Source organism: Lepidochelys olivacea, assembly GCF_965140295.1.
Source record: "Lepidochelys olivacea isolate rLepOli2 genome assembly, chromosome: 14".
NCBI classification, from domain to species: domain Eukaryota; kingdom Metazoa; phylum Chordata; order Testudines; family Cheloniidae; genus Lepidochelys; species Lepidochelys olivacea.
This window is the reverse complement of record NC_140424.1, coordinates 41,100,456-41,116,760: the sequence shown is the minus strand read 5'-3', so window position 1 is coordinate 41,116,760 and position 16,305 is coordinate 41,100,456. Positions and strand designations below refer to the sequence as shown.

Sequence of the window (16,305 nt, the reverse complement as noted above, 5' to 3'; positions counted from 1 at the left end):
GAGCGGCTGGGGGGCGGCTCTGGGGGGAGCGATCGCGGGGCTCAGGCCCGGCCCAGGAAGTGACTCGCAGCCGCTGCGGGGACTCTGGCTCCCAGCGAGATCCCCGAGCCCCGGCGGCTGGTGCTGGGAGCCCGGATCCCGGAGCCTGGGCTGCAGCCGGGAGAGGGGAACCTCCAGCCGGGCCCTGCCCGCTGCTCCCCGGGAGCCTCTCCCAGGGCAGAGCCCCCAGCCCGGCCAGGGCCCCTTCCCGGCCCGGCCCCTGCCCCGGGGGGCCCCGCTCGGGGGGAAGGTAAGAGAGACCCTCCCATCCCCCCTTGCAGCGGGCCCCCCGCCCCCCGGTCATATCTGGGCTGCTGGGGGAGGAGGATAAAGAGGGGCCGGAGGCGGGTGCAGGGGATGCCGGGGGCAGGGGTGCACGGAAGGGAAGATGGGGCAATGGAGGAGGATCGGGAGGCTGAGGGGAGCGAGGTCGGGAATGGGGGAAGACGTGAGTGGGGGGCACAGCGAGGGAAAGGGGGGATGTGGGCAGGCGGGCGGAGAGAAGCTCTTCTCAGCTTTGGGAGTGATCAGGGGACTAACCCCTCAGGGTGCAGAAGCTACACGGAAAAAAACCCAAACCCCCCTTAACCCCCCCCACGACACACACACCCCGCTCTGAGTGTATTATTGTCAGACACCCCTGTGGTGGTGGGGTCTGTGTGCCCTGAGTGTTGGGGGCTGCCCAGGGCCCTGGTCTGATTTCTCTGTAGGGTTCAGATCTCAGCCACACCAGAGTCAGACCGGAGTCACTGCTGTCTCAGGCAGGGGGGTGCGCGGATGGGCCAATTGGGTTAAGCCTCTTCCTGCCTGTCCCTGGGGGCTGCCGGGGGAGTCCAGGGCAGCTCAATCTTCAGGTGATGCCACCAGAGGTCTGCAGGTATTGTTAAGGCAGAGGGGTTTACACTGCAATGGGGGGAAATCTCCCAAAGTGGCCCTTTTGGTTCCTCTCTTTTCTTTAGCATTTGGCTCAGAGATGCTGTTACTGGGAGGATCTGAAGAGTCTGGGGGGAATCGGGGTGAGACACGGACAGAAGCCCCTTTTGTAACCTCCCTCTCGCCCCGACAGGCTGAGGAATCAGGACCACGTTTCACCAAAGATCGGCCAGTCTTCCAGGAGACAGAGAAGGGAAATGGCTGTGTTGGAGCCAGCTCAGGTAGGGGATTTTCAGGGAGCTGCTGGGCGGGGAAGGGAGGAGAGAGGGTTTGATAAACCTACTGATTTACTAAGTAGGCCCATTGTGGCAAGGAAAGGGGAAGGGGACATTCCCCCATTTCTCAGGCAGGATATAACCACCTCGGCAGGGCTGGGAACATTTTCCAGGCTCCCAGCGCTGGATCCTGAACCCACTTGCCTGGGGCTGCTGTGAAATACGAAGGGAAGCTGTCAGGATTCCTGTCCCTGTCCCCAGCTCAGAGGCGTGTGGGAAATGAGAAGATCCTGGCGTGCTCCGTGTGCTGGGGCAGACAGGGAGCTCTCACCCGCTCCGCCTCCTGAAGCCTCCTGGCTGCTCTGAGCAGGGTGTGGGTGGGATTCTGCTACTCTGGCCCTCCCACAGCTTCATGTTTTTTTTTCCTTTCCCATGAGTAGTTGGATTGTGGCTGGGGCAGCAGGTGCTGAGTGGGGGACTCTTGGTGTTTCAGATGCCGGTGACCTTCGAGGAGGTGGCTATTTATTTCACCCAGGGGCAGGGGGATCTGCTGGACCCCACTCAGAGAGCCCTCTACAAGGACATCATGCAGGAGAACTACGAGATGGTGACCTCGCTGGGTAAGGGATTCCCGTCCCCTCAGTTATTAGAAGCTGTGGGGTCTACGTGTCTTAATGTGGTGAGGTTTTTCCCTGGTCAGTTAGAGCAGAGGCGAATGGGTTCCATAATGCACAGCTGCCATGTGAGAAATACATGCATTTCGGTGCCCTCTCCACTGGGACACGGGAGTCAAAACTCAATGGACAAGCTAAACCATCCCCACCCCTCCAGCTTTCAAAGGGGCATAAATCCGCATTGTTTTTTCTTGTCTCTATTGTTTCTTGGCTGCACATACAATCTCTGTTCATCTCCCTCCTTGGGAATAGCTCCAGGCATGGGGAGAACTCTGGGCTCTGCAGGTTTAGAAAGAGGCAGGCTGAAGTCGAGACCTGTGTGTGAGTCAGCAAGGCCCCCAGAGCGCACAGATCCTGGGAACGCCTAGTGAGGGTGTAGTAATAATTCAACTCACCTCCCCAGACAATGTCCTCTGCATAAGGGGGCTCAGTGACCCTGTTCCCATCCTCTTGGATTCCACCTTCCTCCAGCAGAGCACAGGGACAGGTTCCACTCACGGAACGTCCTTTGTGACAAATCCTCCACCAATGGTCCATGCACCCTGATCTGGACTCATTTCACCTTCTGCACAGGATTTCCCATTCCCAAACCTGAGCTTATCGCCCGGCTGGAACGAGGGGAAGAGCTGTGGGTGTCCGACCTCCAGGATTTCAAGGACAGAAGGCTTCGGAGATGCACCAGCAAAGGTGAGGACTGACAGAGAAACCATCTAGGGAACAAAGGAAAAAGTTGAGAATCCCAAAATATGATATGAGTAACGCCCTCAGTTCTTCTTCATCTCACCGAGAGCAGGGCTATGGTCAGCAGATTTTGCTCACGCCATTCCACCCTTCCCGTCTCTCCTTCCTTGTAAGCGTTTGGGTGGGATGTGGAGGCAGAATCCAATTGCTCAGTCTTTGTGTTGGCTTTTCCCTCAGTGCTATTCCTCTTTCTCCCCAGCACAATGACTCCTCTCTGGATTGTGTCTCTCCCAGCAGGTGCTGAGCGAGGGAGTGAGAAGAAGGAGGGGAATCATCATGAGGCAGTTCCTGGGGAAGTGGAACCACAGGGGACCTTTTTGGGAAGAGCTGAAGGGAATTTTTCCCCTTGCTGGAATCAGGGAGAAGCCTGGAGAAATTGGCACAGGTCAGAGAGGCTTCTGATAAACCAACCCAGGAAGAAAGTGGATGAATCTCTTAACGGTGGGGGTGGAGACAAGAATCCCAGAGAGCAGCAGACAAATCCCAAGGAAGAGACACCCTGGCACTGCCTTGAGTGTGGGAAAGGATTCATTGTGAGATCACAACTTGTTACACATCAGACAGTCCATATGGGAGAGAAACCATTTCAATGCTTGGACAGTGGGGAAAGCTTCAATAAGCGCACAGATCTCAATGACCATGGGAGAAGCCACACTGTAGACAAGCCCATTCAATGCATTGAATGCGGGAAATGTTTCAGTTCAAAGTCAGCACTAAATTCACATGAGAAAAGCCACACAGAAGAGAGACCCCACAAGTGCTTGGACTGTGGGAAAAGTTTCAAGCAGAAATCAGACCTTGTTCGTCATCAGGCAATCCACACAGGAGAGAGACCCCACAAGTGCTTGCACTGTGGAAAAAGTTTCAAGTGGAAATCAGACCTTGTTCATCATCAGGCAATCCACACAGGACAGAGACCCCACAAGTGCTTGGATTGTGGGAAAAGTTTCACAGCGAGGTCAAACCTTCTTAAACATAAAACAATTCACAAAGGAGAAAGATCCCATAAGTGCTTGGACTGTGGGAAAAGTTTCATGCAGAAATCTTACCTTCTTAAACATAAAAGAATTCACAAAGGAGAAAAACCCCACAAGTGCTTGGACTGTGGGAAAAGTTTCACATGGCGGTCACACCTTGTTAATCATCAGGCAATCCACACAGGAGAGAGACCCCACAAGTGCTTGGACTGTGGGAAAAGTTTCAAGCAGAGGTCAGTACTTGTAAAACATCGGGCAGTCCACACAGGAGAGAGACCCCACAAGTGCTTTGATTGTGGGAAACGTTTCAAGCAGAGGTCAGACCTTGTTAAACATCAGGCAATCCACACAGGAGAAAGACCCCACAAGTGCTTGGACTGTGGGAAAAGTTTCAGATGGAGGTCAGACCTTGTTAAACATCAGGCAATCCACACAGGAGAAAGACCCCACAAGTGCTTGGACTGTGGGAAAAGTTTCACTTGGAAATCAGCCCTTGGTAATCATCAGAAAATCCATACAGGAGAGAGACCCCATAAATGCTTGGACTGTGGGAAAAGTTTCACAGAGAGGTCAACCCTTGTTAAACATCAGGCAATCCACACAGGAGAAAGATCCCATAAGTGCTTGGACTGTGGGAAAAGTTTCAAGCGGAAGTCACACTTTGTTAATCATCAGGCAATGCACACAAGAGGAAGACCCCATAAGTGCTTGGACTGTGGGAAAAGTTTCACATGGCGGTCACACCTTGTTAATCATCAGGCAATCCACACAGGAGAAAGACCCCACAAGTGCTTGGACTGTGGGAAAAGTTTCACTTGGAAATCAGCCCTTGGTTATCATCAGAAAATCCATACAGGAGAGAGACCCCACAAGTGCTTGGAGTGTGGGAAAAGTTTCATACGGACATCAGACCTCGTTAAACATGGAGGAATCCACAGAAGATGTAAACTTCTGTGACACATGGCAAGAAAAGGTTAAGCAACTTGTATGTAATTGACTCAGATTCAACTTTTAGACAGAGATTTTAAAAGTGTTTCCACCTTCATTAAGCTAGAGTTTGAAATGTAAACATGTTAAAGACTTGGAAGAGGGGTAACTGTCGTGGTCTATATTTAGCTATATCTTTTTAGAGGTTAACAATTTATGCAAAGGGTTCCTGTATTTTGTTAATTCAGAGATTATACCCATCGCCCATGTCACCTGCCCAATTCCAGCTCCCTCTCCTTGAAATCACTGGGGTTAGGGGCTGAAGGATGGAGGGAATGTTTATAGCTGAAATCACCAAAATGTGTTTTGCAAGGTGGCCATATATGTGCTTGTGAGGGTGGGGCGTAAATGACCACACACACAAAGAAGGTGGGGCCAATGAAACACATTTGAGAACCACTGGTCTACACTCTTATGGTCACCACGATTACAAAAGGATAAGTCTTCTCCAAAGTATGTCTTGTGAAGTATCAGTCACCCTTACTTCTGTGCTGCTGCTGGAGGCCTTCAGAGCCGGGCGCATCGCCAGCAGCGACTCTGCCTTTAGAGCTGGGTGGCCATATATGTGCTTGTGAGGGCGGGGGCGGAAATGACGACACACACAAAGAAGGGGGGGGCCAATGAAACACTTTTGAGAACCACTGGTCTACACTCTTATGGTCACCACGATTACAGAAGGATAAATCTTCTCCAAAGTATGTCTTGTGAAGTATGCTAGGAAAAGTCATCGCCTGCTGAATATTATTGTCCTGTTAAAATGTGTCGATCAGCACTCTCCATGGAGCTCTGAGAGTTTGCTGTATGTTTGTTACATGCTGGAAAGCTGGAAAACGCCCACAGACTCACTCTTTAGAGACAATGGTACCTGCAGACCAGCTAGGTGCTAAGTGGCCATTAATTGCTTAGCTGGCCATTCACCAGCTGTGGAGCTGTGAACAAGAGAGTTACAATTCACCAGAAGGATGGCTGGACCCTCACTTTGGCCACAGACTGATTGTTGCCTGCCCCCTGGCTGGAGCTTGAACCTCAAAGAAGAGAATGGTATAAAAGCAGAAGGGAGAATTGCCTCCATTTTCACCTCTCCTCTCCCATCTTTACAGAAGTCAAGGATATGCCTTGAAAGGCCACCGGGGCCTTGGACTGGGGAGGACGCACCAAGGCAGGAAGGAAATCTGTCCTGGGTACTAAGAACTAACTAGTTTTGACCTTTCACATCTTTCTCCCTTGTGATCCCTGAAAACCTCCTTGTTCCAGTTAATAAACCGATTTTAGTGTTTTGTCTGGACCTGTGTGTTTTCCTTGAAGTGTTTGGGGGATTTGACTTGAGAGAACAAGGCTTTGGCCTAATCTGATCCCTTTGTGGGGGGGGGATGACCCACTAATTATTGAGTTTGTCCAGCACAGTGAACAGACTGAGCAGTTTAAGATGCAGATTCCCGGGGTGCAAGGCTGGGAGTAGAAAACTGGCTGATGTTGCTGTCTTGTTTAGTAACTTCATGAGTGTCTTGCTAGTCACACTCAGTACAGTGCAGCCAGGAGTGAGTTTGAATGCCAGTGGCTGTGTGTGAGCAGAGCGTGGAGGGGTTTGTTGTTTACACAGCGATGCAGCAGGGTGGATTTGATTTAAATCACTAGTCTGGAAGACTCGATTTAATCATGGTATTCTACAGAAAAGTACATTCTTGGTTTTTATAATCTTAATAGATCATAGAATCCTAGAATATCAGGGTTGGAAGGGACCTCAGGAGGTCATCTAGTCCAACCCCCTGCTCAAAGCAGAACCGATCCCCAATTAAATCGTCCCAGCCAGGGCTTTGTCAAGCCTGACCTTAAAAACTCCTAAGGAAGGAGATTCCACCACCTCCCTAGGTAACGCAGTCCAGTGTTTCACCACCCTCCTAGTGAAAAAGTTTTTCCTAATATCCAACCTAAACCTCCCCCACTGCAACTTGAGACCATTACTCCTTGTTCTGTCATCCACTCCCACCGAGAATAGTCTAGATCCATCCTCTTTGGAACCACCTTTCAGGTAGTTGAAAGCAGCTATCAAATCTCCCCTCATTCTTCTCTTCTGTAGACTAAATAATCCCAGATCCCTCAGCCTCTCCTCATAAGTCATGTGTTCCAGTCCCCTAATCATTTTTGTTGCCCTCCGCTGGATTCTCTGCAATATTTCCACATCCTTCTTGCAGTGTGGGGCCCAAAACTGGACACAGTACTCCAGATGAGGCCTCACCAATGTCGAATAGAGGGGAACGATCACGTCCCTCGATCTGCTGCCAATGCCCCTACTTATACATCCCAAAATGCCATTGGCCTTCTTGGCAACAAGGGCACACTGCTGACTCATATCCAGCTTCTCATCCACTGTCACCCCCAGATCCTTTTCCGCAGAACTGCTGCCTAGTCATTCGGTCCCTACTCTGTAGCAGTGCATTGGATTCTTCCATCCTAAGTGCAGGACCCTGCACTTATCCTTGTTGAACCTCATCAGATTTCTTTTGGCCCAATCCTCTAATTTGTCTAGGTCCCTCTGTGTCCTATCCCTTCCTGCCACCGTATTTACCACTCCTCCTAGTTTAGTATCATCCGCAAATTTGCTGAGAATGCAATCCACACCATCCTCCAGATCATTTATGAAGATATTGAACAAAACCGGCCCCAGGACCGATCCTTGGGGCACTCCACTTGATAACCGGCTGCCAACTAGACATGGAGCCATTGATCACTCCCCGTTGAGCCTGACAATCTAGCCAATTTTCTACCCACCTTATAGTGCATTCGTCCAGCCCATACTTCTTTAACTTGCAGACAGGAATACTCTGGGAGACCATGTCAAAAGCTTTACTAAAGCCAAGGAACACTACGTCCACTGCTTTCCCTTCATCCACAGAACCAGTTATCTCGTCATAGGAAAGTTGTAGGAAAGGTGCGTGGCAGCCTCCTGTTCATAATTATTAGGGGAAATTAAGCTAGTTAGCATATGTGACTCCATTTTGGGTTTCCTCTCGGCCATTAACTAGAAGCGAGCACACCACGTACCAAGGAAGGAAGGAAGGATCCTTCAGGGTGGACAGCTGGACAGTTTCAAGAGAAGGGAAACAAAGGAGACAGGAACCAGCCGACATGCCTGAAATAGCTGCTAATTTAGCGTTTTTGCAGGGGGAAGGTGGCTGCAGGGGATTGGTGATAGATAAGGAGAAGGCCTGTTTTTTGGGTTAGGCCCCCCGAGGCACACAGGCAGGATGTTTTGCCAACAGTATAGAATCTTTGTGTAACCTGCAATCGGGGTCCCGCTCTGCTTAACGGAGCGGTGCCACGCTCGAGCGTAAGAAACCTACAAACTCTGAGACACTCTGCAGTCTGTCTTTATTTGGTTGCCTCAGCCTAGAAACAAACTGTACATGTCCTAACTGGAATAATTCGTAACAGTTTGGGACTCTAGGCTTGCCCTCGTAAGCGAAGCCGCACTCCTTCCCTCAGACAACTCCAGCCGGCACCAGGTGAGTTCACCTTCAAGAACTCGGAGGAACGGGCGTGTGGGCCGTCGCTTAGGCGATAAGGTGGCACCTGAGGCGTTCTTTTGGTAGCCCTAGAATGGGCTCTGGGCAGAGTGTGAGCAGGGGAACCCCTTTGGCTGAGATTCTCGGGAATTGGAAAAATATTTCTGGCACCCCTGGGTTAGGTGAAAGGAGAGCTGTAATTTTGTATAAAGTCGAGTGGCCAGCGCTGACTATTCAGACGCCCTTTGGATGGCCACCCGACGGAACTTTTGCACAGGATGAATTAACCTGCCTTAGACAACAGCTGGAGGACAAGCATCCAGCTGAAATGGATTATTGGTATGTATGGGATAATTGGGCATACGCCTGAGATAAGGGGCGCCCCTCAACTTTGGGCTCTGGTACCAGATCTAAGGTTTGCATGCCGCTTGCAGGTTCCGCTCCGCCCTATGCTGCTTTCCCTCCTCCGTCTCTTCCCGCTACTCCTCCTCCTGTTGCCCCTCTATAGCCGCCTGTAACCCTACCCCCTGTTGCGCTTCAAGTGCCCGATACAACAACCCGTTGCGACGAGCAATGACCGTGTCACTATGGTCACGTCCACCGCCCTTTTGGGCCTGGGGACCTGGTCACCTGGCAGTCACAGATGCCGAGGTTCGCGAGGATCCGGAAAGAGTCCTACAGACTATCCGTTCAGTCCTTACGGCATTTAACCCTAACTGGGCAGACGTCCAGGCTATTTTGCAAACCCTATTTACCCCTGACGAGAAGTATTCTATTCTAGACGCCAATCGGCGTTGGGCGGGGGACGCTGAGAATCGCACCCCTTGGCCCGAAGCCGATCCAGGTTGGGATCCTAACGACCTCAATGGCCGGGCCAGCCTCTCAGCTGCCCGGGAAGGGCTCCTGGAGAGCATCCGTAGGGCGGGTAGTAAGACGGCAAATTGGTCAAAAATTAGAGAGTGCCAGCAAGACCTAAACGAGCATCCGTCTGCATGTTTGGCCAGCTTGTTTAAGCAGGTTAGAATGTATGGGGGAGGGGTGGAGCCAGAAGCCGAGGTTAGCCGCATGATGATGGTCTCTTACTTTGTCGATCAAGCGGCGCCGGACATAAAGAAGTATTTAACTAAACATGTTCCCGATTGGCCAGGGAAAGCCCTAAGCGAAGTAGTTCGCCTGGTCACTTTTGTGTTTAATGGTAGGGACGAGGAGAAAGCTAAGGAAAAACGTAAGCAAAAGAAGGAGGAAGTAAGTATGTTGGCAGCCGCATTGCAGGTTCTCTTGGGGAATCAGCACTGGCAGGGACACGGGAATATAAGGGGGAGGGGACGCGGACGTGGGACAGGACGGGGAGGAGGCTGTGGTGGGACAAGGAACGGGAACTGTTATTATTGTAAGCAACCGGGGCACTGGAAGAAGGAATACCCCCTGCTTCCACGAGGGGCTCCTTGGCAGGATCAGCCGGTGACCGGTTCCTCCTTTCCCCCTAACGCTTCCCAGGACTTCGATAATCCCCAGTGACGAGAGGCAGAGATTTTGGGAGCCGTGGGAGAGTTGGAATGGAATCTTGGATTGCAGTCGCATATTTCCTTGTAAATTGTGGAACGGTTTGTACCCTTTTTGGTGGATACCGGAGCCACCCTTTCCACTTGAACTTTTGTTCCGGGCTCTCTTTCTAATACCAAGGTTTGGGTGCAGGATATTGAGGGCGACCCGTGCCCAGGTCCCCTATCCTGCCCCGTCCGTCTGGAGCTGGGTTCCTTAAAGTTGTCACAGAGATTTGTTGTTATGCCAGAAGGCCCCGCTAACCTTGGGTGAGACATGCTTAGCAAGCTGGGAGCCCACATATATTATGCCCACGAGGGGCTTCACATGTCCGTCCCGGACTCGGCGGTTGCTTCTCTTATGGCCTCACTAACCCCGATTCCCGATCTCCCCACAGAATTCTCCAGCGTCCCACCCAATTTGTGGAGCGTGAGTTCCACCGACGTGGGCCTCCTTCAATCAGCCACTCCAGTCAGTCTGCAGGTAAGGGATGGGCCGCCTCCCTCCGTAAAACAATATCCCTTGCCGAAGGAGACGGAGGAAGGTATTTCCCTTCTTATCTCTAGCTACTTAACCCAGGAGGTCTTGGTTCCATGCAGTTCTCCTTGCCCTGGGCAACACAGCATGGGGAGGAGGTGACCAGCCCTCAGTGGAGAAAGAAGTGGTTAGGGACTATTTAGAAAAGCTGGACGTGCACAAGTCCATGGGGCCGGATGCGTTGCATCCGAGAGCGCTAAAGCAGTTGGCGGCTGTGATTGCAGAGGCATTGGCCATTATCTTTGAAAACTCGTGGCAAACGGGGGAAGTCCCGGACGACTGGAAAAAGGCTAATGTAGTGCCAATCTTTAAAAAAGGGAAGAAGGAGGATCCTGGGAACTACAGGCCAGTCAGCCTCACCTCAGTCCCCAGAAAAATCATGGAGCAAGTCCTCAAGGAATCAATCCTGAAGCACTTAGACAAGAGAAAAGTGATCAGGAACAGTCAGCATGGATTCACCAAGGGAAGGTCATGCCTGACTAATCTAATCGCCTTCTATGATGAGATTACTGGTTCTGTGGATGAAGGGAAAGCAGTAGATGTATTGTTTCTTGACTTTAGCAAAGCTTTTGACACGGTCTCCCACAGTATTCTTGTCAGCAAGTTAAAGAAGTATGGGCTGGATGAATGCACTATAAGGTGGGTAGAAAGTTGGCTAGATTGTCGGGCTCAATGGGTAGTGATCAATGGCTCCATGTCTAGTTGGCAGCCAGTATCAAGAGGAGTGCCCCAAGGGTCAGTCCTGGGGCCGGTTTTGTTCAATATCTTCATAAATGATCTGGAGGATGGTGTGGAATTCACTCTCAGCAAATTTGCGGATGATACTAAACTAGGAGGAGTGGTAAATACGGTGGCAGGTAGAGATAGGATACAGAGGGACCTAGACAAATTGGAGGATTGGGCCAAAAGGAATCTGATGAGGTTCAACAAGGATAAGTGCAGGGTCCTGCACTTAGGATGGAAGAATCCAATGCACCGCTACAGACTAGGGACCGAATGACTAGGCAGCAGTTCTGCAGAAAAGGACCTAGGGGTGACAGTGGACGAGAAGCTGGATATGAGTCAGCAGTGTGCCCTTGTTGCCAAGAAGGTCAATGGCATTTTGGGATGTCTAAGTAGGGGCATAGCCAGCAGATCGAGGGTCGTGATCGTTCCCCTCTATTTGACATTGGTGAGGCCTCATCTGGAGTACTGTGTCCAGTTTTGGGCCCCACACTACAAGAAGGAGAGGCTGAGGGAGAGGCTGAGGGAACTGGGATTTAGACTGCAGAAGAGAAGAAGAGGGGAGATTTGATAGCTGCTTTCAACTCCCTGAAAGGTGGTTCCAAAGAGGATGGATCTAGACTATTCTCAGTGGTAGCGGATGACAGGACAAGGAGTAATGGTCTCAAGTTGCAGTGGGGAAGGTTTTGGTTGGATATTAGGAAAAACTTTTTCACTAGGAGGGTGGTGAAACACTGGAATGCGTTACCTCGGGAGGTGGTAGAATCTCCTTCCTTAGAAGTTTTTAAGGTCAGGCTTGACAATGCCCTGGCTGGAATGATTTAATTGGGGATCGGTCCTGTTTGAGCAGGGGGTTGGACTAGATGACCTCCTGAGGTCCCTTCCAACCCTGATATTCTATGATTCTATGCTTCTATGATTCTAATGCTCCTATCCTTCCTGTGAAAAAGTCAAAACCGGGCCCAGATGGGCGCCCAGTTTATTGGTTCGTTCAAGATCTGCGTGAGATAAATAGTTATGTTATAACCCCCCACCAAGTGGTCCCTGATCCGAGTACTATCCTGACACTGATTCCCCAGTCAGCCAGTGGTGTCCTATTGCAGTACCTAGGGGATCGCCCACGCCCCATAGCTTAGTATTCCCTACCTTAGGACCCGGTCATTCGGGGATCGGTCTCCTGTGTGTGGTCCATTGCCGCTGCAGCCCTTATGGTGGAACGGTCACGCCCTATTGTTCTGGGGCACCCTTTGCCTGTCTGGGTCCCCCACGAAGTTGAGGTTCTCTTAAAGCAGCATACAACGCAAGCGCTGTCTCCACAGTGGGCCCACAAATAGGAGCGGATTCTGCTGGATTCAACTATTGGGGTCTCGAGACTCCATCAGGACTTCTTGTTTTCTTGTTACTTGGACTTATATTTGTTGTCCTGTTTTGTGCGTGGTACACGGGAGGATGCAAATACTGATATGGGTGGCCTGTGAAATCCCCTCTCTATTCTCGAGTTCGGTACACGGATGGGAAAGCAACAACTTCCTGGATTTAACCCATGCTATAGCACAGGGGGTTAACCGAACACGGTGTTGGCTCTGTATTCATACCCCCACGTACATAGGTCAGGGAATCCCGTTGGTAAGGGAGCCTATCCCTCTCAACCGAACCCTCCTGGCCGGATTATGGACAGACACTCCATTTAACTGGAATGTTACAATCCAAACTTGGTCTATTGATATGGTGGCCCAGGGTAGTTATGTTTTATGTGTGTCATGACGTAAGAATTTCGAAAATACAGTTTTTGTGGGTAACTTTGTAGGGTCCAGTGATAGCACCCGCATTAGCTCTGGTGCGGCAAGTCCCCCCAAGTATTCCAGGGCGCCGTGGCCGGTCCCTGAGGGATCAGGCTGGTTCTGGTTGTGCAACCGCACGGCTTATAAGGTCCTCCCGGCAGGTTGGTGTGGTACATGCACCTTAGTACCCGCTGTTACAGTACACCAGGCCCTAGCCCAGGGGGAAATTGGGAACCTGGTATGGAGGAACCGACGAAATGTCCCATCAAATCCTCTCTCTGAACGGCCTACAGGCTTTCACTCCTTTGTTCGTTGGTTTTTGCCCTGGGTGTGGGTGAGTGAATTGGAAAAGGCTACAGTTAATATTTCTGCAGCCTTAGAATTAATGGCAAATGCCACTGCAGACGCCTTGTCTACCCTTCAAATGGAGGTGACTCAGTTATCTCAGCCCACACTGCAGAACCCCTTAGCCTTAGACTATCTCCTTGCAAACCGGGGGTGGGGGGGTGGGGGGGTTGTGCTCTTGTTAACTCAAGCTGTTGTGTCTTTGTGAATCAACACAGCAGGGTAGAAGTCGATATCCACACCCTTATGCAGCAGGCCACCTCACTTCACCGTGTCACCCTTGACGACACCAGTACCGGATTCCACCACACGCTCCTCTCTCCACACCTCACCTCCAGGCTGCCAGACTTGGGGGCTTGGGGAAGGCGTATTTTGTACCTCCTTCTTATGGCTGGTTCTCTTTTTGTATTACTTTTGTATACCTACAATGCTGTAGTATGAGCTGCCGGCAAATTTTAATCTTGCATCGAGGTTATTCTGCCCTCATATAGTTTACTGACGTATATAACAAAAGGAAGGACTGTCAGGGGCAATCAACCGAGTTAGCATATGTGACTCCATTTTGGGTTTCCTGTCGGCCATTAACTAGAAGCGAGCACATCACATACCAAGGGAGGAGGATCCTTCAGGGTGGACAGCTGGACAGTTTCAAGATAAGGGAAACAAAGGAGACAGGAACCAGCCGACATGCCTGAAATAGCTGCTAATTCAGCGTTTTTGCAGCGGGAAGGTGGCTGCAGGGGACTGGTGATAGATAAGGAGAAGGCCTGTTTATTGGGTTAGGCCTCCCCCACCCCACCCCCCGCCCCGAGGCACACAGGCAGGATGTTTTGCCAACAGTATATAATCTTTGTGTAACCTGTAATCGGGGTCCCGCTCTGCTTAAGAGAACGGTACCACGCTCGAGCGTAATAAACCTACAAACGCTGAGACACTCTGCAGTCTGTCTTTATTTGGTTGCCTCAGCCTAGAAACGAGCTGTACGTGTCCTAACTGGAATAATTCGTAACAGTTGCTGTGAAATATGAAGGGAAGTTGTCGGGATTCCTGTCCCCATCCCCAGCTCAGAGCTCTGCTTGCCGACTCAGCCTGTGGCCGGCAGGCATGTGAGAAATGAGAAGACCCTCCCCTTCTCCCTGTGCTGCGGGGACAAGGAGCTCTCACCGTCTCCCAGCCCCTGGAGCCTCCTGGCCGCTCTGAGCAGGTGCCTGTGGGATTCTGCTACTCTGGCCTTCACTCTTTTCTTTCTTTGCCATGATTAGTGGGACTGTGGCAGGGGCAGCAGGTGCTGAGCGGGGGACTCTTGTTGTTTCAGATGCCGGTGACCTTGGAGGAGGTGGCTGTGTATTTCACCCAGGGGCAGGGGGCTCTGCTGGACCCCGCTCAGCATCTGATGTGTTCTGACCAGTGTTCCCTCAGTTTTTACGTCCAAGTGTGGAATGAATTTGGTTCTACGCACCAGTATGTGACACATCATCTCCATATTGGCGCACAGAACAAAATTCATGGGGTGGGGGTGGGGGTGGGGCCGAGGGATTTGGAGTGTGCGAACTGGCTCAGGACTGGGACAGGGATGAGGTGAAGGGGGTGAGGGCTCTGGATTCAGGTGTGGGCTCTGGGGTGGGGCTGCGGATCTGGAGGTTGATGTGTGAGAGGGGGTTCAGGGCTGGGACAGAGGGATGGGGTGCGGAGGGGTGAGTGCCCTGGCTAGGCATGTGGGGGTTGGGACTGGGGATGAGGGGTTTGGGGTTCAGACTGCAGTGGAGAGAGGACTCCCCCAGCCCTCTCTCACCACAGCAGTTTGGGGCCAGGTCAGAGGCAGCTCTCCCCAGCCACGGCGGCTCCTGTGGTCCTGGGCCGGGCTGAGGGAGGGGTTTCTCTCCCCAGCAGCTCCAGTGGACCTGGGCCAAACCTGGGGAGGGGCTCCTCTCCCTGCCTGCCTCCACTGCCCTCCATAGCCTGCAGTTCAGCTGCGTAGCCTGCCAGGAACACAGTTTCTGACCCCCGACCTCCCGTTAGCAGAGTGATTGCTAGTCCCTGAGTTCCCCCTTTGGGGCCAGGTTGTCTCATTCGCAGATAGTCAAGCATTTACTCTTTCTACATTTTATCCCTTATGGGCCAGAATTAACCAGATGCTAAAAAGGCGGGAGAAGGGACAGTAAAATGTGGAGTTTTCGCTTCTGTGCTATTTCAGGGCAACGGGGTGAGTGCGAGAGAGTCCCTCCTTCCCCTCTCACTGTCATGCTCCTCTCTCCACACAGCAGCCTCTGTCCCAGCCATGGAAAGTTTAACCTGCCTCCGTTCTATCCCTCCATCTCCCACGGTGTCACGTACCACCCTGTCCCTGGCTCTCCATGCTTAGGAGTCACAGCTTTGATGTCTATGATCTTAGTCAGACTCCGGAGGGCTGGAGAAGGAAGTGTCACAGACCTGGAATTGGCAGGGAAATCTCAATGAACTTCAAAGCACAGTTGGACTTTCAGATCTTATAGTCCCGTTTCCATCTATTGGTAAAATTACTTCCCAGCTTTTTCTAGGTTTGGTCCAGATCATTTGTAGATGGGAAGGTTGTTTTCTCTTTCGTTCTCTTTCTTTTATGATGATGCTAAAACTTTTGTAACTAATACAGCCGAATAATGAGGCGAGAAGTGAAGCCGGTTTAGCCACTTGAGAAGAAAATGGGTAAATTTCTTCCCCTGATTTTGAGTCTTAAAGGATTCTCTGAGATTTCCACCAACAGGAAGAAAGGGGTAAACAAAGAAACTTACAATTCATCTGTAGCACAGTGTGTAGCTCACTGATGCCACGGACTTCCCTGACCCCATGACCCAGCAAAGACTTTTCAAGTATAAAGGATCCAAGTACAAGAAGCGGGGAAAGGGGTTCTGACCCCATGTCTACTCAGGGCAGCAAGATCCCTTGAAAGACAACAGGAGCATCATTGAGCTGGGGAAGTGGTCCGAGCTGGAAGGCTTTCCAATGAGCATGGACTGCTGAAAGCTTTTGGGTGAGAGAAATCCTTTTGCTTGTAAGGGTACGTCAACACTCCAAACTTTAGTTGACCTGTATTTGGCTGACTTATAACCACTCCAGTAATGACTGAGGTAGATGATGTCCACACTGTCCTCCTTGGGTCGGTGGGGTGCGTCCTCACCAGGAGCACTTCCACTGATGGAGGAGGGGCAATGTGGGGAACTGAGAGCCCGCTCTGCCAACCAATGAATTCTTTCCTGCTGGTCAGAACTGAGTCTAACCCACCTGTCCCCTGGTTCCTTCCTCCACCATCGGAAAGCAGAACTTGTCCCTGA

General features: G+C 51.4%; 1 protein-coding gene across 2 annotated transcripts; it reads left to right on the top strand.

The window, feature by feature from the left end:
- Positions 1–1,682: 1,682 nt before the first annotated feature.
- On the top strand, positions 1,683–14,200 carry LOC311530839 (uncharacterized protein). Of its 2 annotated transcripts, none has more exons than XR_014714096.1 (2): positions 1,683–1,807; positions 10,009–14,200. XR_014714096.1 is itself a non-coding variant. In XM_084647786.1 (2 exons), exon 2 carries the CDS (start codon positions 2,806–2,808, stop codon positions 4,534–4,536), a length of 1,731 nt encoding a protein of 576 aa, XP_084503912.1. In that variant the 5' UTR covers positions 1,683–1,807; positions 2,435–2,805; the 3' UTR covers positions 4,537–5,843. The 2 variants fall into 2 exon arrangements, 1 of the variants encoding a protein (XP_084503912.1); XM_084647786.1 differs by lacking the exon at positions 10,009–14,200 and adding an exon at positions 2,435–5,843.
- Positions 14,201–16,305: the final 2,105 nt, after the last annotated feature.

Excerpts from the sequence above, each read along its gene's own strand:
- LOC311530839 (XM_084647786.1), top strand. The coding sequence starts at position 2,806 with ATGACTCCTCTCTGGATTGTGTCTCTCCCAGCAGGTGCTGAGCGAGGG.